Source organism: Anabrus simplex, chromosome 1, assembly GCF_040414725.1.
Source record: "Anabrus simplex isolate iqAnaSimp1 chromosome 1, ASM4041472v1, whole genome shotgun sequence".
Classification (NCBI taxonomy): Eukaryota; Metazoa; Arthropoda; class Insecta; order Orthoptera; family Tettigoniidae; genus Anabrus; species Anabrus simplex.
Window position 1 is genome coordinate 866,011,990 of NC_090265.1, and position 20,966 is coordinate 866,032,955.

At 40.2% G+C, this 20,966-nt stretch overlaps 1 protein-coding gene across 1 annotated transcript in view; it reads left to right on the forward strand.

Annotated features, from left to right (window-relative positions):
* Window positions 1-20,966, forward strand: part of LOC136857659 (zinc finger protein 836) — a 66,896-nt gene that overhangs the window by 20,981 nt on the left and 24,949 nt on the right. The window contains exon 2 of the mRNA XM_067136484.2: window positions 175-444. Coding sequence (XP_066992585.2) covers window positions 182-444 — 263 coding nt within the window. The 5' untranslated portion in view covers window positions 175-181. The remainder of the gene's footprint in view (window positions 1-174; window positions 445-20,966) is intronic.

Here is a 20,966-nt window from a genome sequence, read left to right on the forward strand (position 1 = left end):
GTAGTAGTTATTGTTGTTGTTGTTTTCAATTTCCAGGATTGAGGGCGTTCGGTATACTAGTTAAAGGAGTGTACAGTATGGGTAAATTATAAAGTTTGATTCTTCTAATGTAAGGTACCCTGTGCAAAGGAGTGTCCACCCGGAAAGGTTTTAATGCTGTTGCATTTATTTCAGGACTGAAATGCTTCAGAATAACCAATCTCCACTGCAAAGTAAAGATGAGTTTGAGGCAATGGATGTGGAGCTGAACGAAAAATCTCAGGAATGTCATTATGTAGGAGGAGAAGATAACAATGAAGATGAAGGAGGACTAGGTGTCAGAGTAAGCCTAGATACAATATTGGAGCTTCACAACATAGATGTAGAATTACCAGTGGCCTGTGATTTTTGCCCAGAAAAGTTTATGGACTTGGATAAGTTTGATGAACACATGGCACACCATTCGTAAGTATAAACAGTCTACCATGAGTTTGAAGAAATACTTAAAATAATCTTACTTGTCTCTGATTTTTCAGTCTACTCAGGTATAGTAAAGGTAAGATTTTAGTACTTGTAGGCCTAATGTTTACAATTCTGGACGTCAGGTAAATATTATCATAAATGCAAAAACAACGATTTTGAGGTGTTTATCGTATGTGACTTGTTTTGCTTGTGTCGTCTTATGGGTACACTGTTGCATGTGTATGCTTCCCAGGAATGAAGATAAGCTATGTGATACTATCGCATGTACAAGGTGAACTCAGTGAAAAAACAGTGGTAAATGATCGTACCACAGTTCAACCTTATGCCATCCGCCGCACTCCTTATCGTATTGGCTTTGACGATAGTTTATCATGGTCAGAACTGTCAATTCGACCTTAAAGGTAGTAAAATATGTGCCTCAACACCTTTCTGTTCCTGTAAAGTTAGTAAAATGTTACTTATGATACTTTACCTCTGACATCCAGAATTGAATTCAACTTTTTCTTTGATTGGGTATATAAGTCATGATAACTTCCTACTTGATTATCAATAAAAGGATGACCTTAAAACCAAAAGGTTCTTGAGAATACATACATACTTACATACTGCACCTGTATGATGCGCTTGAATGTTGAGCTCCTGGGAAGTTACCTGTTTATCATCATTTTATTTTACCATGGCAACTGAATCAAGTCATGGGACTCACCTCGGTGGTGACAGTTATAAGGGTAACTTCATCACAGCTAATTGCCTTATCGTTACCGTATACATTACGTCAGATGGAAGATAAGTCTAGACAACCATGTACTTGAATAATCATGCCTGTAGGTAATTGGAAAGCTTCCAAAATTTATTTATAAAAATGGAAAATAATTGAATAAATTAAACGGGTGGATGTTGATGTATCTTACAATGACAGTGACAATAAATGGCTTTGTTTTAACATAATAAGAAGATAAGTTACAGACTGTAGTATCAATTGGCCCATTTACAACATAGAGTGGCAATTAAATATTAACAAAAATTGAGTCTCATTAAATCTTATAATTACTTTGGTAACACAATTATAATATCAGCATGGATTTCAATTATATAATTATCCATCTCTTGGCACATGCCAGAGTAAAGTGTAGCTTTCACCGAAGTTCCAGTCTCATCATGGCTGTGACAATATGGAAGTTGCTGGGGTATGGGTGGTGCTGAGTAATGACATTCAGAGCACGACTAGTGCATCCGAGTGTTATGAAAAGTGTTGCTCATAGGGTCAGTCGTGCTGTAATAGCACTTTCTGACCCAGTGAGGAAAGCAATGGCAAACTACCGCACTCCTCGTCTTGCCTAGTACGCCTCATTTTGGTGCTGCCATTGGGTTTTGTGGTTTCCTTATAAAAGCATAACCTTTGGTGGTGCTATTTGAGGATCCAACCAGCCTCTGGGCTGATGACCTAACAGACAGACATGATCCATAAGCTCATAGTTATCAGAAGAAATTCTTATTGTCTTTTATGGAAAAATTCCTTCTCATAAGAAGAAAACACTTTGAAGAGATTTTCAACTTTGAGTTCCCACATCCTCCTATTCCAGAAGATAATCAAACAGCAGGCCCTCTCTTAGGCTGCATTCCCCCTGTGGGTGGGGGCAGTAGAATAACACCCACGGCATCCCCTGCCTGTCGTAAGAGGCGACTAAAAGGGGCTCCAGGGCTCTGAATTTTGGAGCGTGGGTTGGCGACCACGGGGCCCTCAGCTGAGTCCTGGCATTGCTTCCACTTACTTGTGCCAGGCTCCTCACTTTCATCTATCCTATCCGATCTCTCTTGGTCAACTCTTGTTCTTTTCTGACCCCGACGCTATTAGGTTTGCGAGGGCTAGGGAGTCTTTAATTTTCACGCCCTTCATGGCCCTTCTTTGACCGATATCTTCATTTTTCGAAGTGTCGGATCCCTTCCATTTTTCCCTCTGATTAGTGTTATATAGAGGATGGTTGCCTAGTTGTACTTCCTCTTAAAACAATAATCATCACCACCACCATCTTAGGCCGCGTGCACACCGAGTGCGCTTCGCATAGTGTGTAGCGTGAAATGCTATGCATAGCACAAGGCGTGCTTGCTGTTCACACCGAAAACTCTACGCCATGCTCTCAGCTTAGTTTGGCACGAGGCGTTTTAGGGTCGTCACAAACTAATGCCGTTATCCAAGTACACTAGAAACAGTTTACTGATGGATAACAGTTACCTAAAATTAAAAATTAGAAAGAAGAATCGAAAGTGGATTCATGAATTTAATGAAGAACGAATTACTTTCGGAGAATTCCATCGTTTGTACAGAGATGCAAGACTTTATGGCGATAAATTTTATGATTACATAAGAATGACAAAAAATACCTTTTGACCTTCCAAACCCTACAACTGAAATGTGGCGATAAGTAGCAGAGAAGTATTGAGAGAAATTCAATTTTCCCAATTGTCCAGGAACACCGTGCAGCAAACACGTGGAAATTTAATTTCCGGCTAAATCATGCTCTTTATAAAATAATTATAAATAGTATTTTACAATACTGTTACAATTAGCATACACAATTTATCATCGTAACAAAAGTGAAGTAAATGTGTGATGAATATTATATTTACTTCCAAGCCCACTCCTAGCCTGTAGAGTGATATTCTTCATGTTACCACCCTCCATTTGCAAAATTATAGATTCTATGCACTTTGTCACAAAGTGTCCGGCTACATGGCTAAATGGTTACCGTACTGGCCTTTGATCACAGGAGTCCCGGGTTCGATTCCCGGCAGAGTCGGGAATTGTAATTATAATTAGTAAATTCCATTGGCACGGGGGCTGGGTGTATGTGTGTATTCATAATCATTTAATCCTCATCACGACGCAGGTCCCCTACGGGCGTCAATTCAAAAGACCTGCACCTGGCAAACCAAACTTCTCCTCGGACACTTCCAACACTAAAATCCATACGCAATTTCATCCTGTCACAATGTTAAGCCCAGTAAAGTGTGACAGTAGAAGTACTATTACTGTATATGTTTACTGTAGGAATGCGATAAAACTGTTGTAGATACGTAAGTTCACTTATTTTGCAAAACAGTTACATTTTTATAGTTTTTGTGTCTTGGGATCCATATTTCTTCTCTTTGAAACACTGCATGAATAATTTCTTCTTCCATAGCTTCAGAACAAGCTATGTAACGCTAAGCAATTAACCAACACTGCACGTTGTCTGGCGCTTCGCTTAGCTGTAAGGTAGGCGTTCAGCGCAGCAGAGCGCGGGCTGTGTGAACACCTGGCATAGCAACAAAGCACTGGTTACGCCTAGTGTGACGCTTAGCGTTGAGCAACACGCTACACACTATGCGAAGCGCTCGATGTGCACTCGGCCTTACACAACAGAGGAAGTTACCAGTACCATCAGGAGTATGAAGAACCAAAAAGCACCCGTGACTTTCTGGCACACTCCTGGAAGTTTCAGGAATTTTAAAAAACCTGCGATTAACTGGCTGACCAACTTTTTTCAGTGCTTTAGTTGACTTTGTTGTCAGTGATTTAATTTATTTAATTTATTCAATTTTTTCCAGTTTTATAAATAAATTTGGGAAGCTTCCCATTTACCTACTGGCATGATTATTCAAGTACATGGTTGTCTAGACTTATCTGCCATCTGATGTAATGTATATTCTCATTCAAAAGAAAAGAAAATAACAATATGAAACACGATTCCTATGAAGTAAAATGAAACGATGATTAGAACGATGCAATTGGTCCTTGTAAATTCCAGCATGCATCGTGACTTAAAGCTCTTTTTGGAAGGAGCAAAATTAGAATCAGTTTCTCACTCCAAGTACCTCGGAGGCACAATCTCCAAAGACAGCACTATCAAGCAGGAAATACTTGGCAGGACACAGAAAGTGTCAAACTTTTACAATCAAGTCAGATATCTACTCTGAGACTGTAAAATACTGTACCACAAAAAGCAAAAATAACCCTGTATCAAGAATAAAGTAAACTGGAAGGTAGCTGGCAATGAGGTCCCTATTGCCATTATAATAAAGAAGCGTAGACGTCAGTGGTATGGGCACATTATGAGAATGAAGAGTGAGAGACGTGCCAGACAATACTTCGACCTTATTGTCCAATGAAAGAGTCCAAGGAGAAGGCCAAGGAAACGCTGGATAGACACAGTGAAATCAGGTGTAGAAGAGAGAGATCTCAAATGGGAAGATGTCCTGGAACAGAAGATTTATGCAGACAGGAAGAGATGGCGAGCGCTTTGTACACCTTACCCAGCAAACTAGAGTTGGAAAACGATGATGATGATGATGATGATGATCATGATCATGATCTTGACATAACCAACATCGCCCTGGGTTAAAATGAAAACAAACTTAACAGCTGTAAAACTGATCAAAGAAAACAAGCTGCATAAAACATCTCTACAACAGAAACATAAATGTAGTTCTTCAACTAATTTATCCACACGTGTGGATTTATCTAAAGACTTTGGTATCTTGTTGTTATTCTCATCTTGCTTTGATTTGATCTGAGCTAATTGAATTTTGACACATGAAGAAGATAAGTCACTCCTAACAAGTGCGTAGCTATACCTCAACTAAAATTGGCTAAATTATAGAGATCTCAACTGTGATAATAAATTTCACACAGATGCTACAGATAAGGGTCACCGATAATTCTTTTCATTCACATACGTGGATTTTATATCCACTAGATTCCTCTACCGAGCTCGATAGCTGCAGTCGCTTAAGTGCGGCCAGTATCCAGTATTCAGGAGATAGTAGGTTCGAACCCCACTGTCGGCAGCCCTGAAAATGGTTTTCCGTGGTTTCCCATATTCACACCAGGCAAATGCTGGGGCTGTACCTTAATTAAGGCCACGGCCGCTTCCTTCCCACTCCTAGCCATTTCCTGTCCCATCGTCGTCATAAGACCTATCTGTGTCGGTGCGACGTAAAGCAACTAGCAAAAAAAAAAAAAGATTCCTCAATGATTAATTACTCTAAGATTCCTTGCTACTTTTACTCAGATAGTCGTCATTTATCCTCTTCTAAGACACTCGTTAAATATCATGTATATTTATTCAAAAATTCACATTATCAAAATTTAATCACATTTGAAATTACATTACTCAAGAACTACGTTCTCTAACATCCTTATCCATACCTTTTCAAATATTGTCCACTAAAACTTTAATAATAAACTTAAGAACTTCCTACACTTCTCCAACCGTTTCCCATTTATTGGCAGACTCTGTCACAACATTTATTCCCTGAATATTTCATGATGTGTGCAGTGTTGAAATTTGAAAAGAACTTGGCATCTTAGGATCCCATCAACACCTCATTATTCTAGTCACATTTTAAAATGACAATATATTTATCTACAAAATTTAGGGGAATTCACAAAGTATTGAATCCAACAACTGTCCATAGAAATAATACTTATCTCCTTTATGCCTGGTCAAGGCGGTAAAAGCGTGCTTGGTCCGCCTGGAAGGACGTGGGTTCGAATCCCCGCCAGGAAGTCGTAAAATTTAAGAAACAAGATTTCCACTTCCAGAGATGCATATGGCCCTGAGGTTCACTCAGCCTACATCAAAAATGGGTACCAGGTTAATTCCTGGGGGCAAAGGCGGCCGAGCATAGAGCTAACCACTCTACCCCATCACGTGCCGAGGTTAACAATGGTGGAAGCCGTTACCTTCCACTCCTCCAAGGACATTCATGGTCTGTACGCAGGTGACTTTGCTTTGCTTTATCATTACGGATCCATTAAAGTCTCCTTCAAATTAATTCACATGCATTATTATGCCTATCTAAAATACAGAATAAATCACATAAATACACAACGTAAAATATCCAGTGAGGACAGAAATTTTACACAAGTTGATTAAAAGAAAAGACACTAAGAAAATAAATTTATATCCACTTATCTGACCGTAGCTTCATTCTCTATTCCCTTGGTTGAAAGTTGACAGTGTATCAACAATCCATCACTTCCACGTCTGGTGGTTGCCACACCATTAAATGATGCATTGTCTCCATCTTCATGTTAATTTGCAAGTAATATCTTCTGTTGTATTACAAAATATCTTGAACTGACAAAAGTATGTTAGCAACAAATAGCACACGATGCTAACTTCTTGATTTTCGACCCACATTTCTTGATGTTTATATCTGCATGAAAAGAAGAGAGCCTGTAGAAACTGGGTTTCACAAAAGACTCCAGAGAACAGGAAAAGAAATGTCACAGCCAAACATGAGGCTAAGAAAGCTCTCTCTGAAGCCAGGTGCAGTCACTATAATGACCTGTATACAACACTGGATTCAGAGGAAGGAGAGAGATAAATATCTTCCGACTGACCAAAATTAAAACAGAGTCAGCACAGGATTTTGATCGCTACGTGTGCATAAGAGACAAAAGCGATCGCAGAACAAACAGGACATCATCAAACATTGGCAACAACACTTTGAAGAGATTTTCAACTTTTAGTTCCCACATCCTCCTATTCCAGAAGATAATCAAACAGCAGGTCCTCTCTTACACGTCAGAGGAAGTCACCAGCACCACCAGGAGTATGAAGAACCAAAAAGCGCCCGTGACTTTTTGGCAGACTTCTGGAAGTTTCAGGAATTTAAAAAACCTGCGATTAACTGGCTGACCAACTTTTTAATGCCTTAGTTGACTCTGTTCTCAGTGATTGGGCTACAAGCATAACTGTGTCTATCTTTAAGCAGAAAGGTGATCCAGCAGAATGTGCAAATTACTGTCTAATTCACCTCCTGTCACACACAATGAAGATTTTTAAGAGGATCCTTGATCAACAAATGCATACATTCTCATCGTTAGTACCAACAAGTGCGGCTTCATTGAAAAGCGTTGAGAGAAACAACAGCCACTGGATATTGTCTTCCTTGATCTTTAAAAGGCTTTCGACCGTATCTATATAGTGTGATCTGGTATACACTTCATGACCATTGTTTACCAGAAATGCTTATCAGTGGTGGTGATTATTGTTTTAAGAGGAAGTACAACTCGACAACCATCCTCTATTAACATTAATCAGAGAGAAAAAATGGAGCCTGACACTTCGAAAAATGAAGGTAATTGGCCAAGGAAAGACAAGGACCGTGAAGGGCGTGAAAATAAAAAAAACCTCCCTAGGCCTTGTGACCTAATACCGTTGGGATCAGAAAAGAACAAGAATTGACCAAGGGAGGCTGGATAGGATAGATAAAAGTGAGGAGCCTGGAACAAGTAAGTGGAAGTAATGCCAGGACTCCGCTAAGGACCCCGTGGTCACCAACCCATGCTCCCAAGTTTAAGAGCCTCTGGGTCCCCTTTTTAGTCACCTCTTATGATAGGCAGGGGATACTGTGGGTGTGATTCTAATGCCCCCATGCACAGGGAGGGAAATGCTTATCAATTGGATATATATACATGAACACCACAAGTCTTATACTTGCGCTGTCAGCATCTCAGAGAATTTTACAGTGAAAGTTGGTATACATGAAGGTTTCGCACTGTTTCCATTGTCCTCATCATGGACACAATCACACAAGACCTGCAGAGGAGTCTCCCTAGGACTCCCTAATATGAAGATGATGTTGCACTTGCTGATAACAGAAGAGGATTGCAGTGTCAAGTTAAAGATTGGAACAGCTGTCTCTTACACTACGGTCTTAGACTGAACAAATAGAAGACCGATTAACTGGAAACCATCCCAAGCAACAGCTCAATCCAAGTTGGAGAGACCTTGCCGAAGACTGTAAGCTTCAGGAATCTAGGATCTTGCATACAGATTGATGGTAGGATAGGTGATGAGGTGCGAAGAAGGATCAAGACAACTTGGATGAGATGGAGGGAAGTCATAGGCAAACTCTACGACAGAGGGGTGCCACTATATCTGAAAACCAAAATATACAGTGTAGTAGCGCGTCCTCTTGCTTTATACGGTGTTGAATGTCGACCAGCTGACAAAGCTACAGGGCGCCAGTTACATAGCATGGAAATGCTTATACTCTGTTGGTCTCTGGGCATCACACTCCTGCATCATGTCAGAAACGACACCATACACCAGCGCTGGCATGACACAGTCAATGCTGACATGAAAACTCTCAACTTGAGACACCACTATGCCCAAGATAGTGCAAAATGGCGAGCAAGGATTAAAAAAACGGACCCTGCACCAGTGGGAAAATGCTAGGAAGAAGAAGATCAGCTTTATGTTTATTTGTCATTTAAAGTCTTGCGTGCAATTAGATGTATTAATTTCATAGAATTCCACTGTTGATACTAGTGTAAAGCAAGTATTATAATTCATTTAATATCTAGTTCCTAATTTGTTTACTTTGTAATAATTATTTTCAACCATACAGTACATCAACTACAATAGACATCTTAGCCTACTGATTCGTCACGAATACACATAATAGAATATCATTCTTCTACAATAGTTCTGTGCACCGAACTACATATTTCACCATGACTACATTCATGGCCGTCCACCCCCTTTAATCCACATGAATGAGAGGTCTTAATAAGTACATGCATAACATTACATTACATATAGATACAATGAAACCTGTACACAACATAATCTCATGGTACCATGTTTCTTGTCCACTGCGTACAGGTTTCTGTTGAGAACAGGTATGCGTGATGTAAGGTAATAAGTCATATGGCCTCAGCTACCGTGTGCACATTTCAGTTTGACACCATCTGGCTGTCTGCTCGACAATTTCGACGTTCTGTATTACTCTAGGCCTACTAGATGGCAGACCGAGTAAACCAAAACTCTCTTGGGTGTCTATGGCTGAGATTTAATAATTTTTGTCGGTTAAACATCAACTGTGTCACCAGAGATCTTTTACATGCCGACATCGTACGACATGGAGTGTCAAATGGATTTTTTCCGCCCTTCAAAAATCTGACTACCTCCGCCGGATTTGAACCCACTATCTTAGGATCCGGAGGCCGACACTCTACCACTGATCCACAGAGGCAGCTATGACATAAGGTACTGTCCCCTTCAAAAGTGGTAAAAATCATTTAAGGGAGAATATTTTATTTCTACTGTGAATTGGAACATTATTTCGTGAACCAGAAAGGGAATTTATTAACTAGTTTAAAGGTCAAGGAAGACGGTTCAACCATAATTTCATGGGAGAAAATTTTTTTAATTTAATTTTTAGAAAGGAGTGAAAATGATCATTTTCAAACTCGATTTAAATGAAGTCCATTGAGGAAGGAAATTTTATTTTCAAATCATTTAATTATTAATGGAAGAGATAATCTCAAATTAATTATTATTAATCATTTAATTAATTTTCAACTAAAGATCTAAATATTATATTTACAGACTCAGGCATTTGCTGTTCCATTTATCGATGGAGTGTCCATGTTGGTAACGACATAAAAGAAGATGAGTCATATGAAAGTTCCTAGATTTTGTAAATTATTTGTAGAATTTGAGAAGAGCAGTAGTTGTAATAAATGTGTGAAACCTATTTGGCTTTCTCTCATTTGCCACTAGTTCATTATCTATCCCTGCACTTAAAATTTTCGCACAGCCGATAAGCGAACGATCTACCCCAGGAGATCCTCGCTCACCGGCCGAGCTGAGCCCGGCATGACGGGTGCAGGTATAGATTTGGCGGCCAACGTGTTAAGGCCCGATTTATTGGCTGTACCAATAAGAGAACTCGATCTTGTAGTCCAGAATTTGGATGAAAACAAGATGCAGTGGCAAATTAAAATTTCTCAGGTTTACATTGTGACATTTATTAGCCCAAATTTTTGTGGCGAACTACGCTCGTGTTAAAGGTTAGGAAGGGCCTTGGTGCTATATTATAAACAAAATCTGGATGATATTTTCAAAATTTATCTTTTTTTGCGGCAGATTCCCGCATAGTTTGGACTTAAATTATAAAATATTATTTTATGCGATAATAATCTTCTTTTATGACTGTGACTTCAATCCACACGTGACTGTCGATCTGAATTCGGGTATTAGACCATCGAACCTTGTCCGTCCAATGTCTGAACTGCCATTTGTCTCGAATAAGAATGAGTACTGTTACTATGGAGGACCTTCGCAGGCTCCTAGATGTAGTGACTGCAGACTTGAAAGATAGTTTAGAACAAAAGTTAAGTGAAAACAGTAATTTATTGAAACAGGAGTTAAAAGTTGAGTTAAGTGAAAACAGTAATTTATTGAAACAGGAGTTAAAGGTTGAGTTAAATGAAAACGGTAATTTATTGAAACAGGAGTTAAAAGTTGAGTTAAGTGAGAACAGTGAATTGTTAAAGCGTGAGATTAGTGAAAATAATGCTCAACTAGAACTCAAATTGACTGAAAATAATGCTCAGTTAGAACTTAAATTAACGGAAAAACTGAATGCAGGACAGGACAAACTAAAACAGGATCTTAAGGATGCCCTGGAGGAAATTCAAACTAGGACAGACGAAAACTTAGGAAATTGCACATGGACGTTAAATTATTTAACGGAAAATTAGCATCGGTCCAAAGTGAGTTGGTGTCCGTCAAGCAAAAGTTTTCCAATCTAAAAGGGGAAATCCAGGCCGGAATCGATAACTCCATGTCAGCTATGTCAAATGAGTTTAGCGAGAGGCTAGCCAAAGTACAGACAGGAATACTGCACAGACTAGACCAGTACAAGGACGAAGTGAAGGGAAATTTTCAGACCATTGAGGAGAAAATTAGTGACAATGCCGAGGACTTGTCTGCAACTAAAACCGCATGGGGCAGGAAGTTCACCGAAATCTATGAAACGGTAAAACAAGTGGGGAAGGGCGTAATAGCCGAAATTAAGGTAGCCCAGGTCACTAATTCGGAACGACTCGAATACTTTTATGAGACGATCGAGGAGACCCAGCAGAGTCTTAAAACAATGAAAACGACCGTGGACAAGGAAATAAGTGAAGTTAGAGCCAGCTCGGAAGCCTACAAACAGGAATTACAGGGAGGAATACAGGAGCTTGCCAAGGAACTAAAGCTACTCAAGTTACAAGGCGAAAGTAATAACATTGTGGCTAATACTCTGTTAGAACGGCAGGGGCAACTGGAGAAACGTGTATCTGGGGAAGTCCAATTCTCAACTCCCAAGAGCGATGAAAGAGTAATTCTAAACATTCCTGTAAATACCACTAACCCATTTTTAGAACCTGTTAGAGGGGAAACGAGTCAACTTAACACTTCTGGTCAAACCCAAATCGTGAATATAATACGATTACATGAGGATCACCCAAAGAAATTTAATAATATAAAAGGAATAACCCCCAAGAGTTTCATTAACGAATTGCAGGAGTTTTTCCGGGACAATAAGATTCCTGTAGAGCGCCAACTACGAGTGACCGAAAGATACCTAGAAAACTCAGTGTTGACGTGGTTTACAGCCTTCAGATATTCGTTTGACGATTTTGAAGGTTTTAAAAGAGCATTTTTAGAGAAGTACTGGAATTCAGATATTCAGGACCAGCTTAAGACAGAACTGTACGCCAAGAAATATGCTCTATCCACGCCCACGCGCTTTTCAGAATTTTTTTCAAGCCAATTACGCAAATTGCGTGAGCTAGATGCACCACCAACAGAAACTGAACTAATAAAAGTCATTGTAAGACAGCTACCTGCGGATATACAAAGGATTATGATAGCCTCAAACGTTCAGACGGCGATTCAAGCTGAGGCCATTCTCAGGCAGCTAGATATGACATCCAGGGAACCATCTAGGCGAAGTACGAATCCAGAACAACAGGTGTTCCATGCAACTGTCAATCGACCAGACGACAGGAACCTTACCGGCCAAGGGAGAAACTGGAATTGTGAAAATGAGGGAAGACCGTCCAGGGATCGTTCTCCAAGACCAGGCTATAGGAACGAAGGAGAATGGAATTACTACCGGCGGAACAATCGAAGAAGGCCGTATGAAAATAACAGAGATCGCTGGAGAAGAGAACCAAACGACCGCAGACTTGAAAACCGGAAGAGGAACTGGAGGCAAGAAGAGCGTGAAAAATATCTCCGCGAACTCCAACAGTCCAGCCAAGAACTACGGAAATGGCACCGTGCTATCCACGACCAAGACGTCAATCCTGATATGGTCGGCGCCGAGAGCTTAGAATACCAGAGAGCCAAACAAAATTAAACCTAAGGACCCTGGGTACAGAAGAATAAGAAGGAAAGTGTCCCGGTACCAATACTTAGATGGTACTTTATTTAAATTTGTGGATACAGCGAAATCGAAGCTGAAAGTAGTGGTACCTTCCAAATTACGTGAGCCATTGATATGGCATGCTCACAGAATCACCGGCCATGGTGGCATTGACAAGACGCTAGCTACGATACAAGAAAAGTTTACATTGGACAAACTCCGGTCAATTGTAAGAAACTTAGTCCGAACTTGTGACATCTGCCAGAGAGTGAAACCGAGCTCCCATCTGCTCCAACACAGTCCCATTCCGATCATCCCTTCTAAGCCTAAACAACTATACGCAATGGACCTATTTGGACCCGCCCCGACATCGAAGCGAGGCAACCGGCATGTCATCGTCACCGTCGACGTGTTTTCAAAATACGTAACTTTGTACCCGATCCAGAAAGCTAACTCGAAATCAATAATTCGGCGCATCACTCGTAATCTGATTCCAGATATGGGAAAGCCAGAGGCACTACTCACTGACCATGGGTCCCAATTTACATCTACAGAATTTCGTGAAGCCATGGAACAGCTTGGGATTAAACACATTCTGAATTCTATCCGCCATCCTTCAAGCAACCCGGCAGAAAGGGTGATGCAGGAACTAGCTAAATTCTGCAGGATTTATTGTGGAAATACACATTGGTTATGGGTCGACGCTCTACCTATAATGATGGAGTGTTTGAACAATACTGTGCATGAGGCTACGGCACAAATCCCTGTTAGTCTCCATTTCGACCGACTGCCAAATCGACCTTGGGATAACATCATTCAATGCCCCGGTAGCTTAAGGCCAACACTAGAGGAGAACGTTCAAAAAGCTGCTACTTCATTACGGGAGCAAGCTGAGCGCAGACAACGGAGAGTAAGGGATAAAAAGTTTCATCGACCCCTAAGACTGAATGAATATGTTCTCTTAAAAAAAAACAGCCATTTCGGAACCTACCAGCAAATTCTACGCGAAATTCGCACCTCTTTTCGTCGGTCCTTACAAAATTATCCGAGTATATGGGAACAATGCCTATAAAATTCAAAGTCTTGATAAGAGCTATGAGGGAATTCATAATGCCTCAAATTTACGAAGCTACAACTGCCCTAAACCAGTAAATGATGCCCAAGTCAACACTATGGCGGAAGAGGAAACGTCATGGGATGCAAGTGAGGATGCAGTGTACCACCATGCATCGACCCAGGTCAACCTGCAAGAAGAAATCTGTGAGGAATGTCAAGTAATGCAGAACAAGATAATGGATCAACTTCGATTACTGGGCGCAGCACTAGAAGCGGACAACAGGAGGCTACGTGCCGGAACAAGAGCTGAAAATGCGGCTTAGAAGTGTGACACATGTTTACCACTTAAAATTTTTCAGGGAACATGTTAAGGGTCTATTTCCAGCATTAATGATTTCATCTTCCGACTAAATCATTAACCAGCCAAGGGAGAAAATGTCCCCTTCAAAAGTGGTAAAAATCATTTAAGGGAGAATATTTTATTTCTACTGTGAATTGGAACATTATTTCGTGAACCAGAAAGGGAATTTATTAACTAGTTTAAAGGTCAAGGAAGACGGTTCAACCATAATTTCATGGGAGAAAATTTTTTTAATTTAATTTTTAGAAAGGAGTGAAAATGATCATTTTCAAACTCGATTTAAATGAAGTCCATTGAGGAAGGAAATTTTCTTTTCAAATCATTTAATTATTAATGGAAGAGATAATCTCAAATTAATTATTATTAATCATTTAATTAATTTTCAACTAAAGATCTAAATATTATATTTACAGGCTCAGGCATTTGCTGTTCCATTTATCGATGGAGTGTCCATGTTGGTAACGACATAAAAGAAGATGAGTCATATGAAAGTTCCTAGATTTTGTAAATTATTTGTAGAATTTGAGAAGAGCAGTAGTTGTAATAAATGTGTGAAACCTTTTTGGCTTTCTCACATTTGCCACTAGTTCATTATCTATCCCTGCACTTAAAATTTTCGCACAGCCGATAAGCGAACGATCTACCCCAGGAGATCCTCGCTCACCGGCCGAGCTGAGCCCGGCATGACGGGTGCAGTACATAGCACTCACTATTGTGTACTGGGGTTCTGCACTGTAGTCTGTGATGTCTTCTAGTCACTTTACTACATTGTGGCCCTCTTACGATAAACAACATACTACTGTATGCTAAAACATGCTCTACTCTATTAATCGTTACACAAGAGAGACACTACAATAAATTTCCTTTTCACTCCTTTTGAGCCAAGAAACCTTTTCTTGACTCTTTAATATCTGTTAGGTATTACTAATGCCGTAAGACTTTGATATGGTGGTTTCAGCAGACGGCAGTGAGATCACTCTTGTGATCTCCGTTGTCTCTTTTACAAGGATACTAGGAAAGTTTTGCAATACGCAAAAACGGTTGGCTGAACACCCCTGTTATGGTGAGGGATGAAAAGAGGGTTGAAAACCGGTCTAGAAGACAGCAAGGCACAGCCTTCACACCAGTTGTTACCAAGCCGTGGGATTGAAAGCAAGGTAAGATGTCAGTATGGTCTAAAGGTGAATATCTCGCAATTATCCGCTACAATTTTGCTCGTGGATTAACTGTTGACCAGTGCTTGGAGGAAATGACTCCTGTGCTGGAGAAAGACTGTCCACATCGGACAACAATTTTCTGCTGGTATAAAGAGTTCCAGAGGGGAAATTTTGGGGTTGAAGACGATCCTGGTTCTGGACGACCGTCTGAATCAGTGACTGGGGAAAACATTGAAGCTGTGAGGAAAATGTTGCAGCAAGAGAGGCGGTTGAGATATCGGCAGATAGAAGAGACCCTCCACTTCTCTGCACCAGCTATTCATTCAGTTCTACACGACCATCTCCATGTTAGAAAGGTTTGTTCCCTTTGGGTGCCCCATTCACTTTCAGAGGAACAAAGGGCACATCGAGTGAAATGGTGCTGAAAATGAGACTTTGCGTAACGTCAATAGTATTGTTACAGGTGACAAAACCTGGCTTTATGATTACAATGTCCCAACAAAATCCCAGAACAAGGTGTGGCTGTTTGAAGAGGAGGGTACTACTGTAACTGTGCGAAAGTCAAGGTCAGTGAAGAAAAGGATGATTGTAGTATTCTTCACTAAACAGGGCATCCTGACTTGGATTGTGCTAGAAACATAGAGGACAGTTACTGTGAAGTGGTACAGTGAGACTTGTCTGCCTCAGGTCATTCAGGCTCTCAAGCAGCTCCGTCCAAGGTCACAGCTCAACACTTGGCTCTTGCATCATGACGATGCTCCAGCACATCGTGCTAAGGTAACAATGGATTTTCTTGCCAGATCAGTGTTGACTGTGCTTGATCACCCTCCATACAGTCCTGATCTTGCCCCATGTGACTTCGCACTCTTCTCAGAAGTGAAGATGAAGCTGAACGGGCGGTGTTTTGCATCTGACGAGGAGCTTCTGGCAGCATGGGATCAAGCGTGTGAAAATGTAACCGAAGAAAAGTGGCAGAGGTGGTACAGTGACTGGTTTCGATGTATGGAGAAGTGTATTGAGTGTGGTCAAAATTATTTTGAAAAGATCTAAAGCGTTCACTCACATTGCAAAACTTTCCTAATGCCCTTTGTATTATATCTTTTCCTGAATTAATATTCTATTCTGTAAGATATTGTTCACCAGCTTGGCAACTTTTTACAATCCTGATTGAAGATTGTGTTTCCTTTAATAAGCGTTATGATACTATCCCTAACTATGCAGAAAACTCTAAGAAGTTCCGAATTTGCATGGTAGGCCTATGTAAGGCATGGTTCCAGGTGGAAAGTTCATAATTTATGTTCAGTAGTCTCTTAACCTCATGCGAGAGTCAATTTTTTTCCTTCTCATCTATGCGGGATCTTGACGGGCATGATGACTTGATATATTGTTTCCTTTTGCTTTCCTTTATCTGATGTGTTTTAGTCATTTCAATTTTATTCTTCATTTTCTTATACTGCCAGCCAATTCCGAGTGGCAGTATCCTTGTTTTCATTTATCCCTTCTCAGTGTGCCTTGTATCTACAATATAAACAATGCAAGATATTTTAGTGTTATTTGGTTTTTTGCCTGTTTCTTTTACTGTGCCATTGATCTTCTGGAGAGGCCTTTTCCTTGCATGTACCAGGCGAGTTGGCCATGCAGTCAAGGTCACGCGGCTGTGAGCTTGGCATCCGGGAGATAGTGGGTTCGAATCCCACTGTCGGCAGCCTTGAAGATGGTTTTAATCCGGGAGATAGTAGGTTCGAATCCCACTATCGGCAGCCCTGAAAATGGTTTTCTGTGGTTTCCCATTTTCACACCAGGCAAATGCTGGGGGGGGGGGGCTGTACCTTAATTAAGGCCATGGCCGCTTCCATCCAACTCCCAGGCCTCCCAGCAAGACCTATCTGTGTCGGTGTGACGTAAAGCAACCAGCAAAAAAATGTGTATATATATATATATATATATATATATATATATATATATATATATATTTGCACAACCGATGGTTCAATCGTGCATGCTCCACCGCATATCTGTTACCACATTCTACCTGCTGCAGAAAAATGTATATTTGTATGGTATTTGAGTGATGAGATTCTACCATCGTATTTGATGAAGCGCTAATTAATCTTATTCTCTAATTACATGTGGACTATTTGTGTACCGGATCTGGTAACTTTCTGGTCTCCTTGCTTTTCTCCTGTCCCCTCTTGTGTTTCTCAACTTGTGTGATTGATTGCTGAATGACTGTGTAAATATCTCGCCTTGTTTGATATTTACTCTTCTGTTTTAAATACTTCAGTTTTGTGTGCTGGTGCATTACTTTCCTTTTCTTTTGTGGAAGGACATTTTGTTATCGTAACGTCAAACGCCCCGGGTAGACATAAACTTTTTTTTTTTTTTTAGACATTGCCCTTTTATTTTACTCCATGTGGCGCTATGTTTGCCCAGCTGCAAATGTCTTGGAAACAGAATACTGTAATAACGAATTTTGTGGTAAACAAGAAAGAAAGAAAAAAAGGCAATGAGAAGAAACGTAAATTAGATTAATATTATTCAACAACATAAATCACAAGAGTGATTTCAGGAGGGATAATTACAGATGATTGGAATTCCCCCTTATAATCTTAAAACTCCAATAAATATAAGAAGAGTCCTTAAGTTATACCATCAACCTGGTATCCTTTACCCTGTGTATACCTATGTTATTGATGAGTGTTCATGGGCCCTGCGCCGCAGTCTTTTAATTATTTATTTGCCTATATTAGTAATAGAATTACTGGGCTTCTCTTTTGCTCAATTTCAAGTGCATGTTCATTAATTAGTGTCCTAATAAATACATGCGACTTCATCTTATCCTTTGTATTGAGCAGACTAGAGTATTGATGCTTAGCGTAGGTCCTAAGAGCCTGGATCCGGGTGGTCACGGCCGTTTTACCTTATAATTTAGGTTGCTGGGTACACTTTTTATGTTTTGAAGGAAATTGAATTTCTTGTAACAACTACAATTTGTTAAATATACAAGAATTGATTTCTGGACATAACTTGTGGAATTGCCAATATCCTTGCATTCCTTGAAGATTCAAAGAAATTCAAAAGCATGTGAAACTTTTAAACAATACAGCTCTCATTATGAATGAAAAATTCCAAAGATAAACTGGTATATTTTCCGCTGTATACTGAGAAACTGTTTTCGTTTCTGCCCTGGGCAGGTTCCACTAAGTACAGGTATTTTTGTATAAATTTTAATATTAATCTCAAGGGGGCACGAATGTTTCCAGTAACACCAGGTTTCAACTATGTACAGGTTCCATTATAAACAGGTTTCATTGTATATGCATCTTCATTATAGATCGTTATACATTTTAGCATATAGTCTGCAAGCTTCTGTGAGTTAACTATGCACCTCTACAATCCCTGCGTCTTCATTCAGTTGTACCCCTCTTATGTATAAATATTTTAAAGCTAATTCAAACCCTTGTCTTGTGACCCTCTGCTTCTCTTACCTTGCATGGCCAAGTTCATCATTGTCCTAGGTAACCTATCTTCCTCCATATTTATTTATTTACAGCTGATCTGCATTTAGGGCTGTTACCAAAGTGGCAGATTTCCTATGAGTTGTTTACCTGGTCTTTTATTAAATAATTTCAAAGAAGTTGGAAATTCATTGAACATCTCTCTTGGTAAATTACTCCAATAACTAATGCGTCTTCTTATGAACAAATACTTGCCCCAAATAGTCCTCTTGAATTCCAACTTTATCTTCATATTATGGTCTTTCCTACTTTTAAAAACTCCACTAAAGCTAATTCATCTTCTGACGTGATTCCCCGCCACCTTACTGCTGACAGCCCGGCACATACCTCATATCGTCGTGGACTTTAACTCGATCCGAGTATATATAACTTCTTCCTGCATACATTGGGCAGTTCAACTCAGTTTATGGATATGTTTGCAGTGACTAAACAGACTGATCCTGGCATAAAACATACGCCCACACAAATCACACTGGATGGATGCAGAAGGGCGGGGTTGTAATTGACGGAGTTTTCTTGCTTGTCGCTTGGCTTCTTGATGTCTGCGGCGTTCTCTTTCAAACAAGTTGTTAGTGGTGGATGTAATGTTCCGTCACAGTGAACGGTCCACAGCACATTCTTCCCATGTCTGTATATTTATACCAGTTGTCTTCATAATGTGTTTCAGCTGGTCCTTAAAACGTTTAAGAGGGGCTCCATGAGGTCTACTGCCGGAGCAAAGTTCACCATAAAGAATTTTGTGGAGAAGCCTGGTATCACCCATGCGGTGAACATGACCTAACCATCTCAGTTGATGAGCGATGATTGTTACCTCAATGCTATTTAGCTGTGCTTTGTCGAGAACTGCCGGATGTATCTCATTTTCTGTTGGTGGAAGTGCTCAACGTTTTTGATATCACAGCGATAGAGTTTCCAAGTTTCACAGTCATACAGCAACGTGGAAATGACAACAGCTTTGTACACCATGAGTTGGTATGGAGTTTTAGGTTGTTATTCATGAAGACTTTGTATTAACCGTCCAAATGCTGCATAAGCAGCCCCAATTCTTTTATCAACATCTTGTTCGCAGGTACACCGTTTAGACAAGATGCTTCAAAGATATGAAAAGTGATCAATCGTTCCAGATGGAGATACTGAACTCAGGAAGAGTTAATCCTGGGGCAGGTTGTGCAAATACCTTAGGGTTTTTTCTTCACATTAATGGCAAGACCAAAGTGATCACATGCATTTTTAAAGCAGTTGACTCTCTGTTGTAGTTCTGCATGTGTTAAGAGCAGGAGATGCGGTGTCATCGGCATACTGCAGTTCTGTCACCTGGGTAACTAGAGTACACCTTTGTGAGTGGAGTCTTGCCAGATTGGAAAGGCCTCCATCAAAACTAAATCTAATCTCCATGCCTAAATTGTTTGCAGATGATTCATGCAGTATGGTAGCCATGTAGAGTGCAAAGAGTGTAGGAGCAAGCATTCAGCCTTGTTTCAATCCATGAGTGATTGGAAATGAATTTGATACTGAGTTACCATGAAGAACCTGTTCAGACATGCCATCATGAACTTGAACCAATTCCACATAACATTCTGGACATCCAAAATGTTTCAATACTTTCCACATAGTAAATCTTGGCACTGAATCAGAGGCTTTTTCAGATCATAGAAAACTAAATACACAGGTTGCTCTTGCTTTCTGCATTTTTCCTTGAGTTGTCTAGCACCGAAGATCATATCTGTTGTGCCTCTGGAGGTTCGGAAACCACATTGAGACTCGGGCACAATCCTCTCCGAGATAATTTGGAGCCGGTTTAATAGAATTCGTGCAAGAATTTTACCTGTAATTGACAAAAGCGATATAACCACGGTAGTTCCCACTTACACTATGATCGCCTTTCTTGAAGATAGTGATGATGGTAGCATTCTTCAAGTCGTCAGGTACTTCTCAGGTTTCCCAAATTAAGAGGATGAGTGTGAAAAGTCTATAGTCTTCAAGTGTATAGGTACCTCCATTTTGTATTACTTCCAGAGGGATTTCATCAGGATCAGGAGCCTTTCTTGGTTTTAGTTGATTGAGTGCTTTGGTGAAGTCTCTGTATGTGGGCAGAACTGCCATCCATGGTTGTTGGGGCTGCTGAGGGACATTGCGAAGAAAGTCCTCAGCAGCATTGGAGCCACGATTTAGAAGCACAGAGAAATGTTCCTTCCATTGCTCTAACATTTCTCC